General features: G+C 47.3%; 1 protein-coding gene across 1 annotated transcript in view; it reads left to right on the top strand.

Annotated features, from left to right (window-relative positions):
• Positions 1–15,678, top strand: part of ARMC9 (armadillo repeat containing 9) — a 150,130-nt gene that overhangs the window by 13,869 nt on the left and 120,583 nt on the right. Inside the window, exons 7-9 of the mRNA XM_066280587.1 lie at positions 5,500–5,524; positions 10,483–10,640; positions 13,321–13,419. Of these exons, the coding sequence (XP_066136684.1) occupies positions 5,500–5,524; positions 10,483–10,640; positions 13,321–13,419 (282 nt within the window). The remainder of the gene's footprint in view (positions 1–5,499; positions 5,525–10,482; positions 10,641–13,320; positions 13,420–15,678) is intronic.

Raw genomic sequence — 15,678 nt, 5'->3', positions numbered from 1 at the left:
GAGGCTGTGTTAGCGGGAGAAGAATGTCTGTCTTTTTGGAAATGAGCTTCTTGGAATAACTGTCCCTTTGTAGAAAATTAGTCAACCACTTTTATTTCTTTTGAGAGAGAGAAAGAGACAGACAGGAAAGGAGAGAGAGAGTGAGAAGCATCAACCTGTAGTTGGTTTCACTTTAGTTGTACATTGAGCTTCTCATACATGCTTTGACCAAGGCCATGCCAGTAACCCCTTGCTCAAGCCAGTGACCTTAGGCTTTTTATGCCAGTGACCTTTGGGCTCAAACTGGCAAGCTTTGGATGATCCCCTACTCAAGCCAGCAACCCCACGCTGACAAGCTCACCTTGAGGCTTTGAACCAGAGACCTCAGTATTCCAGGTCAAGGATTTTATTCATTGCACCACCACGACAGGCCGTTCAATCACTTTTAATGCCTTGAGGTCCTGTCTTATGAATCAAGTGACCATATAATCTGTTATTCAAATTGAGACTTTTTTATTATTGATTTTACAGAGAGGAAGGGGGAGAGAGAGAGAGAGAGACATCAATTTGTTATTCCACTTACTTACGAATTCATCGGTTGACCCTTATATGTACCCCAAGTGGGGATCGTACCCACACCTTGGCATATCAGGACAACTCTCTAACCAACTGGACCACTGGACTCAATTGGGACTTTATAAGATATTTTTAAAAGATTATATTTATTTTGTTGAGAGAGAGAAGAGAGAGAGAGAAAGAAAGGGGATGAGGGTGGGAAGCACCAATTTAGCTGCTTCTCAGTATGCCTTGACCGGGTAAGTCCGGGGTTTCGAACCAGCAACCTCAGTCCTAGGTAAACGTTCTATTGAATTGGGACTTTTTTAGAAACATCTTTTTTGAGGTGTAATTTATAGACCATAAAAGTGTACAATTTAATGCTTTTTAGCAAATGTATAGAGTTGTGCAGCCATCATCACAGTCTGATTCAAATCAGGCCGCCTGTCAGAGTAAAGAGGGGCACTGAGTGGACGGCGTACTGCTCAGGCAGCCGTATGAGCAGAGCCATCCAGGGAAGGGTGGGCCTGGGGGTCGGCCGCCCCTGGGAGGCCGGTTTCCCAAAGCTTGTTAGTCTGGTTGGACACTGTCTCCTTTTACGCTGAACAGGAAATATCAGAAGTTATTTCATAACAACAATATAACATCTTGAATTGTAAAGTTCGTATTTACTCAAATTTAATGAAAAGTTTAGGCCGCTGTGCTGTGTACCACCTGCTTCCTGGTTGTCCCTGGGATTCTGTGACGCGCTTCCTCTCCTGCTGCCTCGGCCTGCCGTGGCTCCCTGTCGCCGTGTTGGGGCCTCGCCTCACCTGAGACTGTCCACAGCCAGGCTGAGCTACAACTCGCCTCCGCTTTGTGGCCCGAGGTTTTCCTCAGGTCCTTCCCTCTACCCACATACCATGATGTGTGCGTATCTAGCCCCTTTTCCTCTTAGCGTTCCGTATAAAACGACAGTTTTCAGTGAAATGAGGACTTTCCAACCTGACTTGTAATTATTTTAGTATTCTTCTTTTTAAAAATATTTTTAAAAAGTTATTAATTTTATATTTTTATTTTTTATTTTTTGTATTTTTCTGAAGCCGGAAACAGGGAGGCAGTCAGACAGACCCCCGCATGTGCCCGACCAGGATCCACCCGGCACGCCCACCAGGGGGTGATGCTTTGCCCATCTTGGGGCGTCGCTCTGTCACGACCAGAGCCATTCTAGCGCCTGGGGCAGAAGCCAAGGAGCCATCCCCAGCGCCCAGGCCATCTTTGCTCCAGTGGAGCCTCGGCTGCAGGAGGGGAAGAGAGAGACAGAGAGGAAGGAGAGGGGGAGGGGTGAAGAAGCAGATGGGCGCCTCTTCTGTGTGCCCTGGCCGGGAATCAAACCCGGGACCCCTGCATGCCAGGCCGACGCTCCACCACTGAGCCAACCGGCCAGGGCCTAATTTTAGAGCTAAAGAGACAAAAACATAGATCTGTTCCTCTATGTGCCCTGACCAGGGATCAAACCAGCAAACTCTGTGCTTCAGGATGATGCTCCAACCAACCGAGCTATCTGACCAGGGCTATTTTTGTACTCCTTTAAAAAGCATTTCTCAGCTTAGAGGCAATGGTACCAATATGTTAAGATTCTAACTTGAGCCTGACCAGGCGGTGGCGCAGTGGATAGAGCATCGGATTGCAATGCGAAGGACCCAGGTTTGAGATCCTGAGGTCGCCAGCTTGAGCACGGGCTCATCTGGTTTGAGCAAAGCTCACCAGCTTGGACTCAAGGTTGCTGGCTTGAGCAATGGGTTACTCGGTCTGCTATAGCCCCACAGTCAAGGCACATATGAGAAAGCAATCACTGAACAACTAAAGTGCCACAATGAAAAACTGATGATTGAGGCTTCTCATCTCTCTCTCTGTTCCTGTCTATCTGTTCCTATCTATCCCTCTCTCTGACTCTCTCTCTGTAAAAAAATAAAAAGATAAATAAAAAGATTGTAGCTTGACCAGGCGATGGCGCAGTGGATAGAGCGTTGGACTGGGATGCTGAGGACCCAGGTTCGAGACCCCGAGGTCGCCAGCTTGAGCGCAGGCTCATCTGGTTTGAGCAAAGCTCACCAGCTTGGACCCAAGGTTGCTGGCTCGAGCAAGGGGTTACTTGGTCTGCTGAAGGCCTGCAGTCAAGGCACATATGAGAAAGCAATCAATGAACAACTAAGGTGTCACAATGCGCAATGAAAAACTAATGATTGATACTTCTCATCTCTCCGTTCCTGTCTATCCCTGTCTATCTCTCTCTCTCTCTCTGACTCTCTCTCTGTCTCTGTAAAAATAAATAAATAAATAAATAAAAGATTAAAGATTTACCCAAAAAAGGATTCTAAAAGAAATTATTTACATACCAAGTCATATTCTATTTAATAATAGTACCCACTTTATAGAGATAATACAAGGATTGAGTTAACACTTGAAATTTGCTCAAAACATTTGGCACATAGTAAGTGCTTGATGGCTGTTAGCTGTTGGTGTTAGAAATGTTTGCAGACGTTTGTCACGTTTCATCCTGTCCCACGTGCTTTGAAGCCAGTACCCTGAACTAGAGCAGGTAGCTCTAAACATCATTCCTCTCTTTTCCTTCTTATGTGGAAATATTTGCAGTTTGGGTCCACACGTACTAAATTGAATTTGTACTAGGAATTAGGGATCCAAAGAAAAGGCCAAGACCTAGTTGTCTTATCCAGGTTGGAGTTTTGGACAGTGAAGTGGGGGTCTGTGAGGCAGACAGAGCGGGGGCCAGGAGCTGCAGGCAGAGGGAGCAGGCACGCAGAAGCACCAAGCCGTTGGGTGTGGGTCCCGGTAAGGAACTCTGCTGCCGGAGCAGGGGAGCAGGGGACCAGGGACAGAGGAGGCAGAGATGCGGCAGGCCCCGCCCACTCGGCCCGCCCACTTGCGCAGCTGTGAGCTCTTGTAGGTAATGAGTCTTTGAAATGTTTTAAGAAGAATAACATGTTCAGGTTTACATTTTTAAAATTACTCTTTTTTTTTTATTCCTGATTATAAAATTGATCATATTCCTTATAGAAAATTTGGAAAGCACAGAAATGCATTTGTATACATACATATACCGCCAAGTATGTAATGTTTACAATAAAAAAGGGTAGATACCTCTGTGTGTGTATATATTTTTTAATATTTTTATCAAATGCAGAGAGCACTTCCCCCATCAACTTTTCTTCAAAAACAGGTTTCCTCAAAAGATAACCAGTTACCATGTGACACAGCTATTCCACACCTAGCTGTATACCCAAGAGAAATGGAAACTTGTCCACAAATGTTCCTAGCAGCATTGCTCAAGATAGCAAAAAGTGCAAGCAACCCAGACATGCATCAGCTGGCGAGTGGGGAAACAAAAGTGGGCATCCAAACCATGGAACGCTATTTGGCAATAAAAAATGAATGAGTTACCGATGCATGCCACAGCACGTATGACGTATGGACATTAAAAACATGCTGAGTAATGGCCCTGGCCAGTTGGCTCAGTGGTAGAGCGTCGGCCTGGCGTGCAGGAGTCCCGGGTTCAATTCCCGGCCAGGGCACATAGGAGAGGCGCCCATCTGCTTCTCCACCCCTCCCCCTCTCCTTCCTCTCTCTCTTCCCCTCCTGCAGCCGAGGCTCCATTGGGGCAAAAGATGGCCCGGGCGCTGGGGATGGCTCCTTGGCCTCTGCCCCAGGCGCTAGAGTGGCTCTGGTCACGACAGAGCGACGCCCCGGATAGGCAGAGCATCGCCCCCTGGTGGGCGTGCCGGGTGGATCCTGGTCGGGCGCATGCGGGAGTCTGTCTGACTGCCTCCCCGTTTCCAGCTTCAGAAAAAACAACAAAAACAAAACATGCTGAGTAAGAGAAGCCAGACACAGAAGGCTGCAGAGTGCAAGGCCCCCTGTGTGCAGAAGGTCTGGGAGCTGCCGATCCAGAGGTTAGGGCTTGCCTGGGGCCACGGAGGTCGCTAGTGGGTGCAGGGTTTCTTCTTTAGGTCGATGAAACTATTCTATAATTGATTGTAGTGGTAGCTGCACAACTCTGAATGTACTGAAAACCTTTGAAATGTACACTTTAAATGGGTAAATTGCATAGCGTGTGCATCACATCTCAATAAAGCTGTTACCAAAAAAATTAAGAAAACGCACACAAAACAGGTTAAATACCTTGCCGTTGGTTGTGTGGCCCGATGTATGGGAGCCGAGATGGAAGCCAGGAGTCCGGCTCCTGAGCCTGTGATTGCAGGTACTGAGCTCTGCTGTTTTCCTCTCCAGCCCAGTTTTCTCAGGATACAGCTTTAGCACTGAAGTTACAGAGTTAAAAGGTATGGATTCAGATTTGCATTTTTACTAGAATTTTGGTAGCGGTGGGGAAGGATTTTTTTTTTTTTTTTTTGTAAGAGGGAGAGGGATAAGAAGCCTCAACTTGTAGTTGCAGCACCTTAGTTGTTCATTGATTGCTTCTCATACGTGCTTTGACCGCGGGGCTGCAACCACATCAGGGACCCCCTTGCTTAAGCCAGCAACCTTGGGCTCAAGCCAGCGACCATAGGTCATGTCGACGAGCTCACACTCAAGCCAGTGACCTCAGGGTTTGGAACCTGGGACCTCAGTGTCCCGGGTTGGTGTTCTCTCCACTGTGCCACTGCTGGTCAGATGGGGAGGGGGAGGTTTTTTGAAGGGATGTGGAGGCCAGTTAGGGAGGTGTTGAAATAGTGTAAGACTGGGACACACACAGGAGAATTGTGATGGAGAGAAGAGGACTGATTGGGGAGCTGATCCTCCAAGTAACCAGAGGTCAGTAAGCGTCCTCACTGTTTATGGCCGTATGAGGGTGGCCTCCGCTGGCCAGAGGTCTCTCTCACCATGCTGGAGCTTTTTCTCAGATTGGTCACACCAGCTGAGATACTGCATCCTGAATGCCCATTTTCCTAAACTTCTTTCTCATCCCAGAAGGAGAATGGACAGAGTCACAAAGGTAAATCATCCAGAATTAATAATAAAATTCTTTTGAAGATTTTATTTATTGATTTTACAGAGAGAGGGCGGTGGGGGAAACAAGAAGCATAGTTGCTTCATTTTAGTTGTTCACTGCTTGCCTGTGGTGTGTGCTTTGACCAGGCAAGCCCAGGGTTTCGAACTGGCGACCTCAGCATTCCAGGTCGATGCTCTATTCCAGGACTGCGCCCCCACAGGCCAGGCCTAGATTAAAAAGGTTTAAATAACCACTTTGCTAAGACAAATTTTAAGTAGTGAAGTGGAGGGAATTCCATGGACTTGGAAAATGAGGGCTTTAAAAGTCTGAATAGTTGTGGAGTACTTTGCAATCATTTTGATCTGAGATGCCCTGTGGCCCACTCTTCAGGAAGGCCGCATTTTAGCCTCGTCGTGCATGCCAGGTGACCGGGACGTGGAAGAGCGAGGGGGAGCCAAGCTCCCTGCCAGCGCCACGGCGGCAAGGTCCGAAGAGGGCGTGGCATGGGCGGGGTTGACCTCAGTGTCTTCCACTTTCGCCTTGGACTAGTCTGTTAGCCGCACGTAGTGCCCATTCTTATGAAGCATTTCCATTTTTTTACCTTCGAATAGGAATTTCTGTCCTAATTTTTTAGCACAAAATGATGGTTTTTTCCTGATAATTTTTCCCAGAACTGTCCATTTTGCAGAAAGGTGAGGAAAACTGTACTTAACATGAAGTGGGCCAGAATTGGGGTTCTTGGCCTGCGTTTTGTCTTTGATACTATATTTTGAAAACTGCTTCCGTGACTGTGCCGACCACGCGCTGGGAAGTGTGCTGTGCTGCAGGCCCAGCTGGTCCTGGCTGCGCGTCGGGCTGCGCCTCCGCCTCCGCACCTCAGTGCCAGCAGGTGGAGCTTCCCAGCGTGAAATCTTCCCCGGCATGAAATAGCTCATTCGCCCGCTCCCCAGTGGTCCCATTAGCAAGGATTTTAGAGCTCCTGCCATTTGCTTCCATGTTTCTTTTCGTGAAAGTTTACTAAAGAAAGGAAACATTGGTCAATGACTAGCTCTTTGCTTCCCAGGGGGACAGGGGAGCGATGCTTTAGATCTGATACACAGAGGGCTGCCATAGCTTCAGTGAGAAGAGATCGAATGTTTGTTTTCGTCCCTGGTTGCCTTGCGTGTCCCCGGCCCAGCAGTTCTGAATTCTGGTTCTGCCAGTTGTGCTGCACCTCCAGGAGCTCAGAGGGGACAGGCCCACTGACCCTTCACAGGGGAGCCGTGGTCCTGTGCCCGAGCACAGAGGAGCAGGGGTACAATGGGGTCAACATGGAATGGTTGCGGGGTCGCCAGGCTGCAGCCTGGGAGCCCCGCAAGGCTGCTGTGCCCCCAGCATAGTCTTGTCTGAGGAGGAGCCCGCAGCCCCCTCCCAGCTCCTCCTGCTCACTCTCTGCAGGGTTGGTGTGGTTCCCTGCGCTTTCTCACACCGGCACAGCTGGCGTCCATACCTTAGGGCGGCACTTGAGTCTTTACTGCAAGGCCAGAAAATGCTCCCTTGTCCCACTATTGCTCCTGTTGCTGCCTGGCAAGCCACCTCAGGCATAAAACAGTAACGTTGCTTATTGTTGTTATCCTGCGTGCTCTGGGAACTATGGGCTCAGTTAGGCAGTTGTCCCTTGGGGTGTCTCATGGGTGCGGACAGCACCGGGCAGAGCCATTGCCGAGGCTTCCTCACCCAAGTGCACACGTCTGCTGGCTGGTGCTGGCTGGCGCCTGGGACCTCAGCACAGGCCCTGGGCTAGAACACCTGTGTACACTCTCCAAGTGGCCTGGGCTTCCTTGGAGCATGGTGGTTGTCTCCTCAGGGTGAATGTCCCCAGAGGGAACCAATGGAAGCTGTGTCACCTTTTCTAACGGAGCCTCTGAAGTCAGTGTCATTTCTCCTGCATTCTCTTCACTGGAAGTGAACTCCTGTGTTCAGCCCACATTCTGGATTAGCAAAATAGCAGAGTTGATTTATATCTGAATTTGAGGAAGGAAGAGTATATTCTACTGTGAAGACAGAGTGGTTGATTTTAGCTTTTGAGGTTAGAAAAACAGTTCCTATTTTTTATTATTATTATTATTATTTTTTAATATTTCTCCGAAGCTGGAAACGGGGAGGCAGTCAGACAGACTCCTGCATGCGCCCAACCGGGATCCAATCGGTATGCCCACCAGGGGGCGATGCTCTGCCCCTCTGGGGCGTCGCTCTGTTGCGTCCAGAGCCATTCTAGCGCCTGAGGCAGAGGCCACAGAGCCATCCCCAGCGCCCGGGCTACCTTTGCTCCAATGGAGCCTCGCTACGGGAGGGGAAGAGAGAGACAGAGAGGAAGGAGAGGGGGAGGGGTGGAGAAGCAAATGTGCACCTCTCCTCTGTGCCCTGGCTGGGAATCGAACCCGGGACTCCTGCACGCCGGGTCGACGCTCTACCGCTGAGCCAACCGGCCAGGGCCCAGTTCCTATTTTAATGAACTATAGAAATGATCCCTGAAAATATAGTCTTAACAGTTCCTATTTTATTTTTTTAGAGAGGGAAAGACAGGAAGGGAGAGAGATGAGAAGCATCAACTCACAGTTGCAGCACCTTAGTTGTTCATTGATGGCTTTCTCATATGTGCCTTGACCTGGGGAGGCGGCTCCAGCCAAACCAGGGACCCCTTGCTCAAACCAGCAACCTGGGCTCAAGCCAGTGACCTTGGGCTCAAGCAGCGACCATGGGGTCATGTCTATGGTCCCATGCTCAACCAGTGACCCCGTGCTCAAGCTGGTGAGCCCGCGCTCAAGCTGGGGCCCTCAGGATTTCAAACCTGGGTCTTCAGTGTCCCAGGCCAATGCTCTATCCACTGCACCTCTGCCCAGTCAAGCATCAATTCCTATTTTAAAATGTATCATTTTATCTTGAGCAACCAAGGGGTCTCTAAAATGAAATCTTATCTACTCTTAAAAGAGAAGTGAAGGAGGAATGTTAAGCGGGGAAGGGGGAAGCCCTTCACCTCTCTTGTTACTGTCTCACTGCACCCTGGAACAACAGGAGAACGTTCTGTGACCATGACTGGCGTTCTTTCAGTGTGAATTATCTCCTGTTTAAAACTTGGATGCAGTTCTTTGGACTTCTGAAATAGGAAGAATCTCAATACATTTCACTGGCATGACTAAGCCAGTTCCATTAAAATAACAGGGAACGGGACAGCTCTATTAAAAGTTGAGGTCTCACGTGGCAAGGCATGTTGGCTTAGATTTCCTTGTCTCATAAAACGTTTGATAGGATCAGAGAGTCAAAGTTCTGTTTAATGTTCAGAAATGAAATGGGTGATTTGAGCCGTGACTCAATAGCTTACAATAAGCTCAGGTCCTGCTTGTGGCCAGCTAAGGTGTCTGCAGGGCGATGTCTCTGGACAGCAGGCTGGTTTGCTAAATGAGGTACTTGAAATGAACATATTTGTGTCAGCCCATGGGCCGTCTTCTCTGCTTCCTGTCAGCTTCTGGCAGTTAGAGCTCTTTTTCTGAGTGCTGTATTTTGAAATTGTCACAAACTCCAATTCTGGGTCCCCAAGGCAAAAGTTATACAAATAGATGACAAAGGGCATTTGGGAGGTCCTTTGACCCAGCTAATGAGTTTCGATGCTTCAGACATGTTCTGCCACTTGGTACACGACGAGAAAGTTCACACGGACACTTTCTAATCCTTATCACCGCAAAATGGGATTGTCAGTATCCTGTTGAATTTTTATTGTTGCGAGTTCCAGTGTATGTACGTTTGAATTTTGTTCATATGGAAAAGCTTTTATAATACTCAGTTCAGAGAGAAGGTAGTGACTCCTTCTCCCTAATAATATTTAAGGAGAAGCTTGATAAATGTTTTCCAGGGATGTTCTCCACAAGTTCAAGTACTGAGGATAAATTTGTGTTAGGTGACTTTTCAAAATTATCTTTCCAACTGAGATTTGATGGGTGTTAAATAACAGTAATAATAATAGTTCATTATTATGTGGTATTTGGGGTTTTAAGAATTGAAATACTTTATTTCTGCACATCAGTAAAATAAATAAAAGTTTTTGAAATACAGGTTGAATATGGGTGATCCTTAAAGCTGTTTTAGGACACAAATGAGGAGAAATGGATAATTTAGGACACCGGCTCTCAAATGTGTAGTATGGGTCAGAGCCATTTGGGTAGTTTGTTGACAATATAGATACTCACCCCCCATACAGTACCCACAAAATCAGTTTCTGAAGGGGAGGCTTGGTCATCTTTATTTTTGGATGATTCTGTGATTCTGATGTATTTCGAAGTTTGCACACCACTGCTCTAGGGTATTAACTTTCTGCCCCTTTTCCAAGTTGTCTTCTTGTATAGAAATTCATTTAGAAAAATGTTGACCCCTTTCCATGATATGCTTTATCACACTGGCAGAATGAGCCCGTGGAATCTTCTAGAATCTAGTTTTCTCCAGCATTAGGCAAGCAGCCCTGACCTTTACTTAAAATGAACTGTCCTGTGGTTATCAGTTGTCCCCCAAACTACCTCAGGGCAAAAACGGAGAAAAGGACGCAGGTTTGGTTCAGCCATTTTATGAGCTGATTATAGAACGGAATGTTCAGTTTTTTTCTTGTACATAAAGAGAAGAACTAAAAGAAGTTGCATGGGGCTCAGTCCAGCAAATAGATTTTGTTAGGAAAATCAGAGATGATTCAGTTGTTCTACCAGAGACAAGGAATTAAAAAAAAAAAAAATCAGGGATCACAAAACCCCTTGTAACTAAATGAGGCACGGCGTAAAAAGTGTTAAACCCAGTGGCATCAAGTTTATTGTTATAGCAAAATAGGATAGTAGGCACTACTCCCTTGAGAGGAATAGACTTTCTAAAAAATATTTATTTTGTGGGGTTTTCTAATTGATTTTTGTCTTGTTTTAATATCCATGCAAATGTCTTCCTAGAAACGTTGCAGCAGCTCCACCAGCAGCTGGTCGAAGCTGAGCGTAGGTCAGTGACATACCTGAAACGGTACAATAAGATCCAGGCGGACTACCACAACCTCATCGGCGTCACCGCGGAGCTGGTGGACTCGCTGGAGGCCACGGTCAGCGGCAAGATGGTAAGGGAGACCCCGCCTGTCTGTGTCCTTTCAGGATACAGTGTGTGATACGGGCATGGACGGTGTCCGTGCTGATTCCTGACCACTCCCGGCCGTGCCCCTCCCCCTCCCCTCCGTTTCAGGAAGCCAGCGCTCACACGGGAGACCGAGCTGACGTTCCACGCTGTTTCTCATGCTGCTTGCAGTATCTTATCCACTTCTCCTTGGCATGTTATCTCCCGTATTGTTATTTTACTGCCTGACCCTTAATGTTAGCAAAGAGTAAATTGGCAACAGAAAAAAATTACTTAGCAGCATAACAATAAGGGGGCAGTGCCCTGCTGGTAGGTAGGAAAGCTATAGATTTTCATATATGGATGTCGTGTCCAGCCACCTTTCTGAATTCTATTAATCTGATAGGTTTTTTTCCCATTGATTTTCATGTATTCTAAATTAGCAGTCATATCATCTTCAAATGATATTATTGTTTTGATTTTTTCATTGTATTTTGTAACTTTTCCCTTAGCAGATTGGCCAAGACTGTGGGACATTGTTAAATAATGTGATCGTGGGCATCTTGGTCCTGTTCCTGACTTTAGTGGGAATCACTCTAGTGTTTTACTTAATAAAAACTACTAAATATAATAGAATATCTTTGTGGAAATATAATATTTTAAATGGATGTAATTGGAGGTTCATAAGCAGTTTTATGAAACAATGCAGAGACAGTCCTTGTACACTTCGCCCAGTTTCCCCCACTTAACATTCTGTAAAACTGTGGTAAATACCTCAGCCTAAGTATCCTCATCGCCCAGGGCTACATTTGAACCAATCCAGCCACTGGCTGGGGGAGCGGAAGGGGAAGAGAAGGGGGAGAGGGAGGAGAGAGAAGCAGATGTTCACTTCTCCTGTGTGCCCTGACCTGGAACCAAACCGGGGACATCCATGTGCCAGGCCAGCGCTCTATCCACTGTGCCACCGGCCAGGGCCAGCCAGATTTTTTTTTTTTTTAAATAACATGTATTGCCAGGCCTGTGGTGGCACAGTGGGTAAAGTGTCGACCTGGAATGCAGCGGGCACTGGTCTAAAACCCTGAGCCTGCCTGGTCAAGGCACATACAGCAAGCAATCAAAGAACAACTAAAGTGAAGCGACTATGAGTTGATACTTCTCGCTTCACCGCCCACCCCCTGTAAAAATCAATAAATAAAATTTAAAAATAAATAAATAACATGTATTGACTTTAATAAGGAAAAGTACCAGAAACAAAGCAAAAATGGCTTATATAGCCGCTGTTGACCCCCCAAAAGACATGTACATATTTAGAAAATTGAAACAATATAGAAACAAGTAAAGAAAAGAGTACATTTTCCTTTTGCCTTCTTTCCTGTTAAAAAATAACTGCTGCTAGCCCTGTGGTGGCACGGTGATAAAGCATCGACCTGGGACACTGAGGTCACCGGTTCAAAACCCTGGGCTTGCCTGGTCAAGGCACATAGGGGAGTTGATGCTTCCTGCTCCTGCCCCCTGCCCTTTTCTCTAAAATAAATAAAGTCTTAAAACAAAACATAACTGCCATCATCCTGGTGTGTCCTTTAAAGCCAGGGTTAGTGCAAGGCATGACATGTTGACCAGAGGTGGCCAGTGCGCCATTACTGCTGGAGTGTGCAGTTGGGCCCACTGAGCAGCAGGCAAGGGCTGAAGGGGCCCCAAGTATCAGGACAGGGAGAGGGGCGGGGAACAGCTACGTCCCACACATGATGCCTTGGTCTCCCAGGGTTACTATTTCCTCATGCATTCTCTCGGAACATTTCTGTGCACATGCCTGTGCATGTGTGTGCATGCACAAATCCCCGTGCGAGCAGCATGCATGTACTTACTAGGGATCCTATGGCCCAGGACTCTTCTGAGACTTGCTGCTTCCCTTCCAATATCTCTTGGCGATCTTGCCCACACCTACCTCATTCCTTGTAACGCTAGTACATTATTCCATTGTAAGGGTGAACAGTAATTTGTTAGCTCACTGATGATGAACATTTTGATTTTTTGTTTGCTGTAACAAAAATGTTGCCATGAACATTCTTGTAGCTGCTGTGTAGTTACTTCTGGATACAGCTGAGATAAGACCCTAAGAATGGAATTGCTAGGTCAAAGATACAGCCATTGATAGATATACCAAATTATTTCTCCTAAGATTTCAACGATGCCTGCCCACCCCCCGGCCCCCAGCAGTGTATGAGGGTGTTCTCCACACACTTGCCAACACAGACACCATTATACTTTGAATTCTTTGCCAGTTGGGTAAGCAAAGCTTAGTACAGTACTCTAAATGTTTCAATTTACATTTCTTTAAATATTTAGGAGACTGAGTATATTTTCATATGTTTGTTGCCCATTTGTATATCGTTTCTTAATCATTTGTTTATTCATATCCTTTCCTTATTCCACTGTTGAAAGCAAGAAAGGAGCATCATCAAATTTCCTTATTAGAGAAGCAACTCCAGAAGTCAGAGAAGGAAACAGTGTCGGGAGTGAGGCGTTCATCCGAAGTCTCAGAAGCCGTAGAAAAGTAGAACTGAAAGTGTCCAATGTCTTTGACATTTAAAAGGGCATTGGGGGTGTTTCACTCCTTAGAAGTCCTCCATTAACGCAAACCGTCGTCTCCAGACCTCTCACCAGCTGTCCTCTTGTCCCCTCCGCAGATTACTCCCGAGTACCTGCAGAGCGTCTGTATCCGCCTCTTCAGTAACCAGGGGCGGCAGAGCCTGGCGCACAGCGTGGACTTCACGAGGCCCGGGACGGTGAGGCTCTGTGCTCATGGTCTGCAAACCCCCACCCCCAGAATAACATAACAGAAAAACTGAAAGTGCAGGAGAAAATAAATCATTTGGAGGTCTATAAATTCCCCAAAGAAAAAGAAAGCTGTTTTAAAACACTGAGGAGTTGGCAGACGGCCTCCTGGGTAGTGGCGTGTTCTGCTTTGCCCATTGGAGCTGCTCATGGGTACCAAGGGCCGGAACCATTGAGCGAATGAATAGGAAACGAAGGAAACTTTATTCTCTTTTTAAAATACAGTGGTACCTTGAGATACGACTTTAATTCATTCTGTAACCGAGCTTGTAAGTCAGTCAACTCGTATATCAAATTGCCGATACTGGCCCCGTGCGCCAACTAGCGGCAGCTTCCCGAATCACGACTCGTATCTCAGAATATCGCTCAGATCTCAAACAAAAATATGGACCAAGTCGCAGCTCGTATCTTAAAAAAAAATTGTATGTTGGTCTGTTCGTATCTCAAGGTACCACTGTATTGGAAGTTCTATAATTTAGGGCAGGGGCTTTCTTTTCTTTTTAACTTTTTACTTGGAATAGTTGTAAGCACAGAAAAGTTACAAAAATGAGCACAAAGAACACTCTGTATGTATCCGCTCCCCCAGATCCGGCTGTTGGCAGGTTACCCATTTGTTTGTTTGTTTTCTCCACACACACAATCTGTTTTCTGAACCTTTTAAAGACAAGTTACATTTACTATGGCCCCTTATTCCTGAATTCTTCAGTGCAGAGTGTCTTTCTTAATAGGAACATTTTCTTATAAAGCCATAATATGATCAACTTTGGTAAATTTAATATTGATTTAGTGTGTGTGTGTGTTTTACTGAGAGATAGAGACAGGAAGGGAGAGAAGAGAAGCATCAACTCATAGTTGTGGCACTTTAGTTGTTCATTGATTGCTTCTCATACATATCTTGACTGGGGCTCCAGTCAAGCCAGTGACTTTGGGGTCATTTCGATGACCCTACCCAAGCTGGTGACCCTGCACTCAAGCTGGCGAGCCTGCACTCGAGCTGGATGAGCCCACACTCAGGCCAATGACATCGGGGGTTTTTTTTGTTTGTTTTTTCCCCCGAAGTTAGAAGAGGGGAGGCAGAGAGACAGACTCCTGCAATGCACTCGACCGGGATCCACCCGGCATGCCCACCAGGGGCGATGCTCTGCCTGTCTGGGGTGCCAGTCCATTGTGACCGGAGCCATTTTAGCACCTGAGGCAGAGGCCATGAAGCCAACTTGCTCCAATGGAGCCTTGGCTGTGGGAGAGGAAGAGAGATAGAGAGAAAGGAGAGGGAAGGGGTGGAAAAGCAGATGGGCGCTTCTCCTGTGTGCCCTGGCCGGGAATCGAACCCGGACTTTCACATGCCAGACCAATGCTCTACCGCTGAGCCAACTGGCCAGGGCCGACATCGAGGTTTTGAACCTGGGACCTCAGCATGCCAGGTTAACACTCTATCCAATGGTCAGGCCTGATTCAGTATTTTTACCTAATCTGTGCTTTTTCTAGTTTTGTGAGTTGGTCCACTAATGGCCTTTAGCATTCTCCCTGATTCTGGTAACATAGGGTCAGGTGTTACATTGTTGTCTCATCTCTTTTTTAAATTTTTTATTTTTTTGTATTTTTCCGAAGCTAGAAACGGGGAGGCAGCCAGACAGACTCCCGCATGCGCCCGACTGGGATCTACCCGGCATGCCCACCAGGGGGCGATGCTCTGCTCATCCGGGGCCTCGCTCTGTTGCTACCAGAGCCACTCCAGCACCTGAGGCAGAGGCCACAGAGCCATCCTCAGCACCTGGGCCAGCTCTGCTCCAATGGAGCCTTGGCTGCGGGAGGGGAAGAGAGAGACAGAGAGGAAGGAGGGGGGGAGGGGCAGAGAAGCAGATGGGCGCCTCCCCTGTGTGCCCTGGCCAGAAATCGAATCCGGGACTCCTGTACGCCAGGCCGACGCTCTACCACTGAGCCAACCGGCCAGGGCCTGTTGTCCCATCTCTTTAGCCTTCTTTACTCTTTTTTTTTTTTTTTTTTGCATTTTTCTGAAGCTAGAAACAGGGAGAGACAGTCAGACAGACTCCCGCATGCGCCCGACCGGGATCCACCCGGCACGCCCACCAGGGGGCGACGCTCTGCCCACCAGGGGGCAATGCTCTGCCCATCCTGGGTGTCGCCATGTTGCGACCAGAGCCACTCTAGCGCCTGGGGCAGAGGCCACAGAGCCATCCCCAGCACCCGGG

Source organism: Saccopteryx bilineata, chromosome 5 (assembly GCF_036850765.1).
Source record: "Saccopteryx bilineata isolate mSacBil1 chromosome 5, mSacBil1_pri_phased_curated, whole genome shotgun sequence".
Lineage (NCBI taxonomy): Eukaryota > Metazoa > Chordata > Mammalia > Chiroptera > Emballonuridae > Saccopteryx > Saccopteryx bilineata.
Note: the sequence above shows the minus strand (reverse complement) of the source record. Positions and strands in the feature narration are given on the sequence as shown.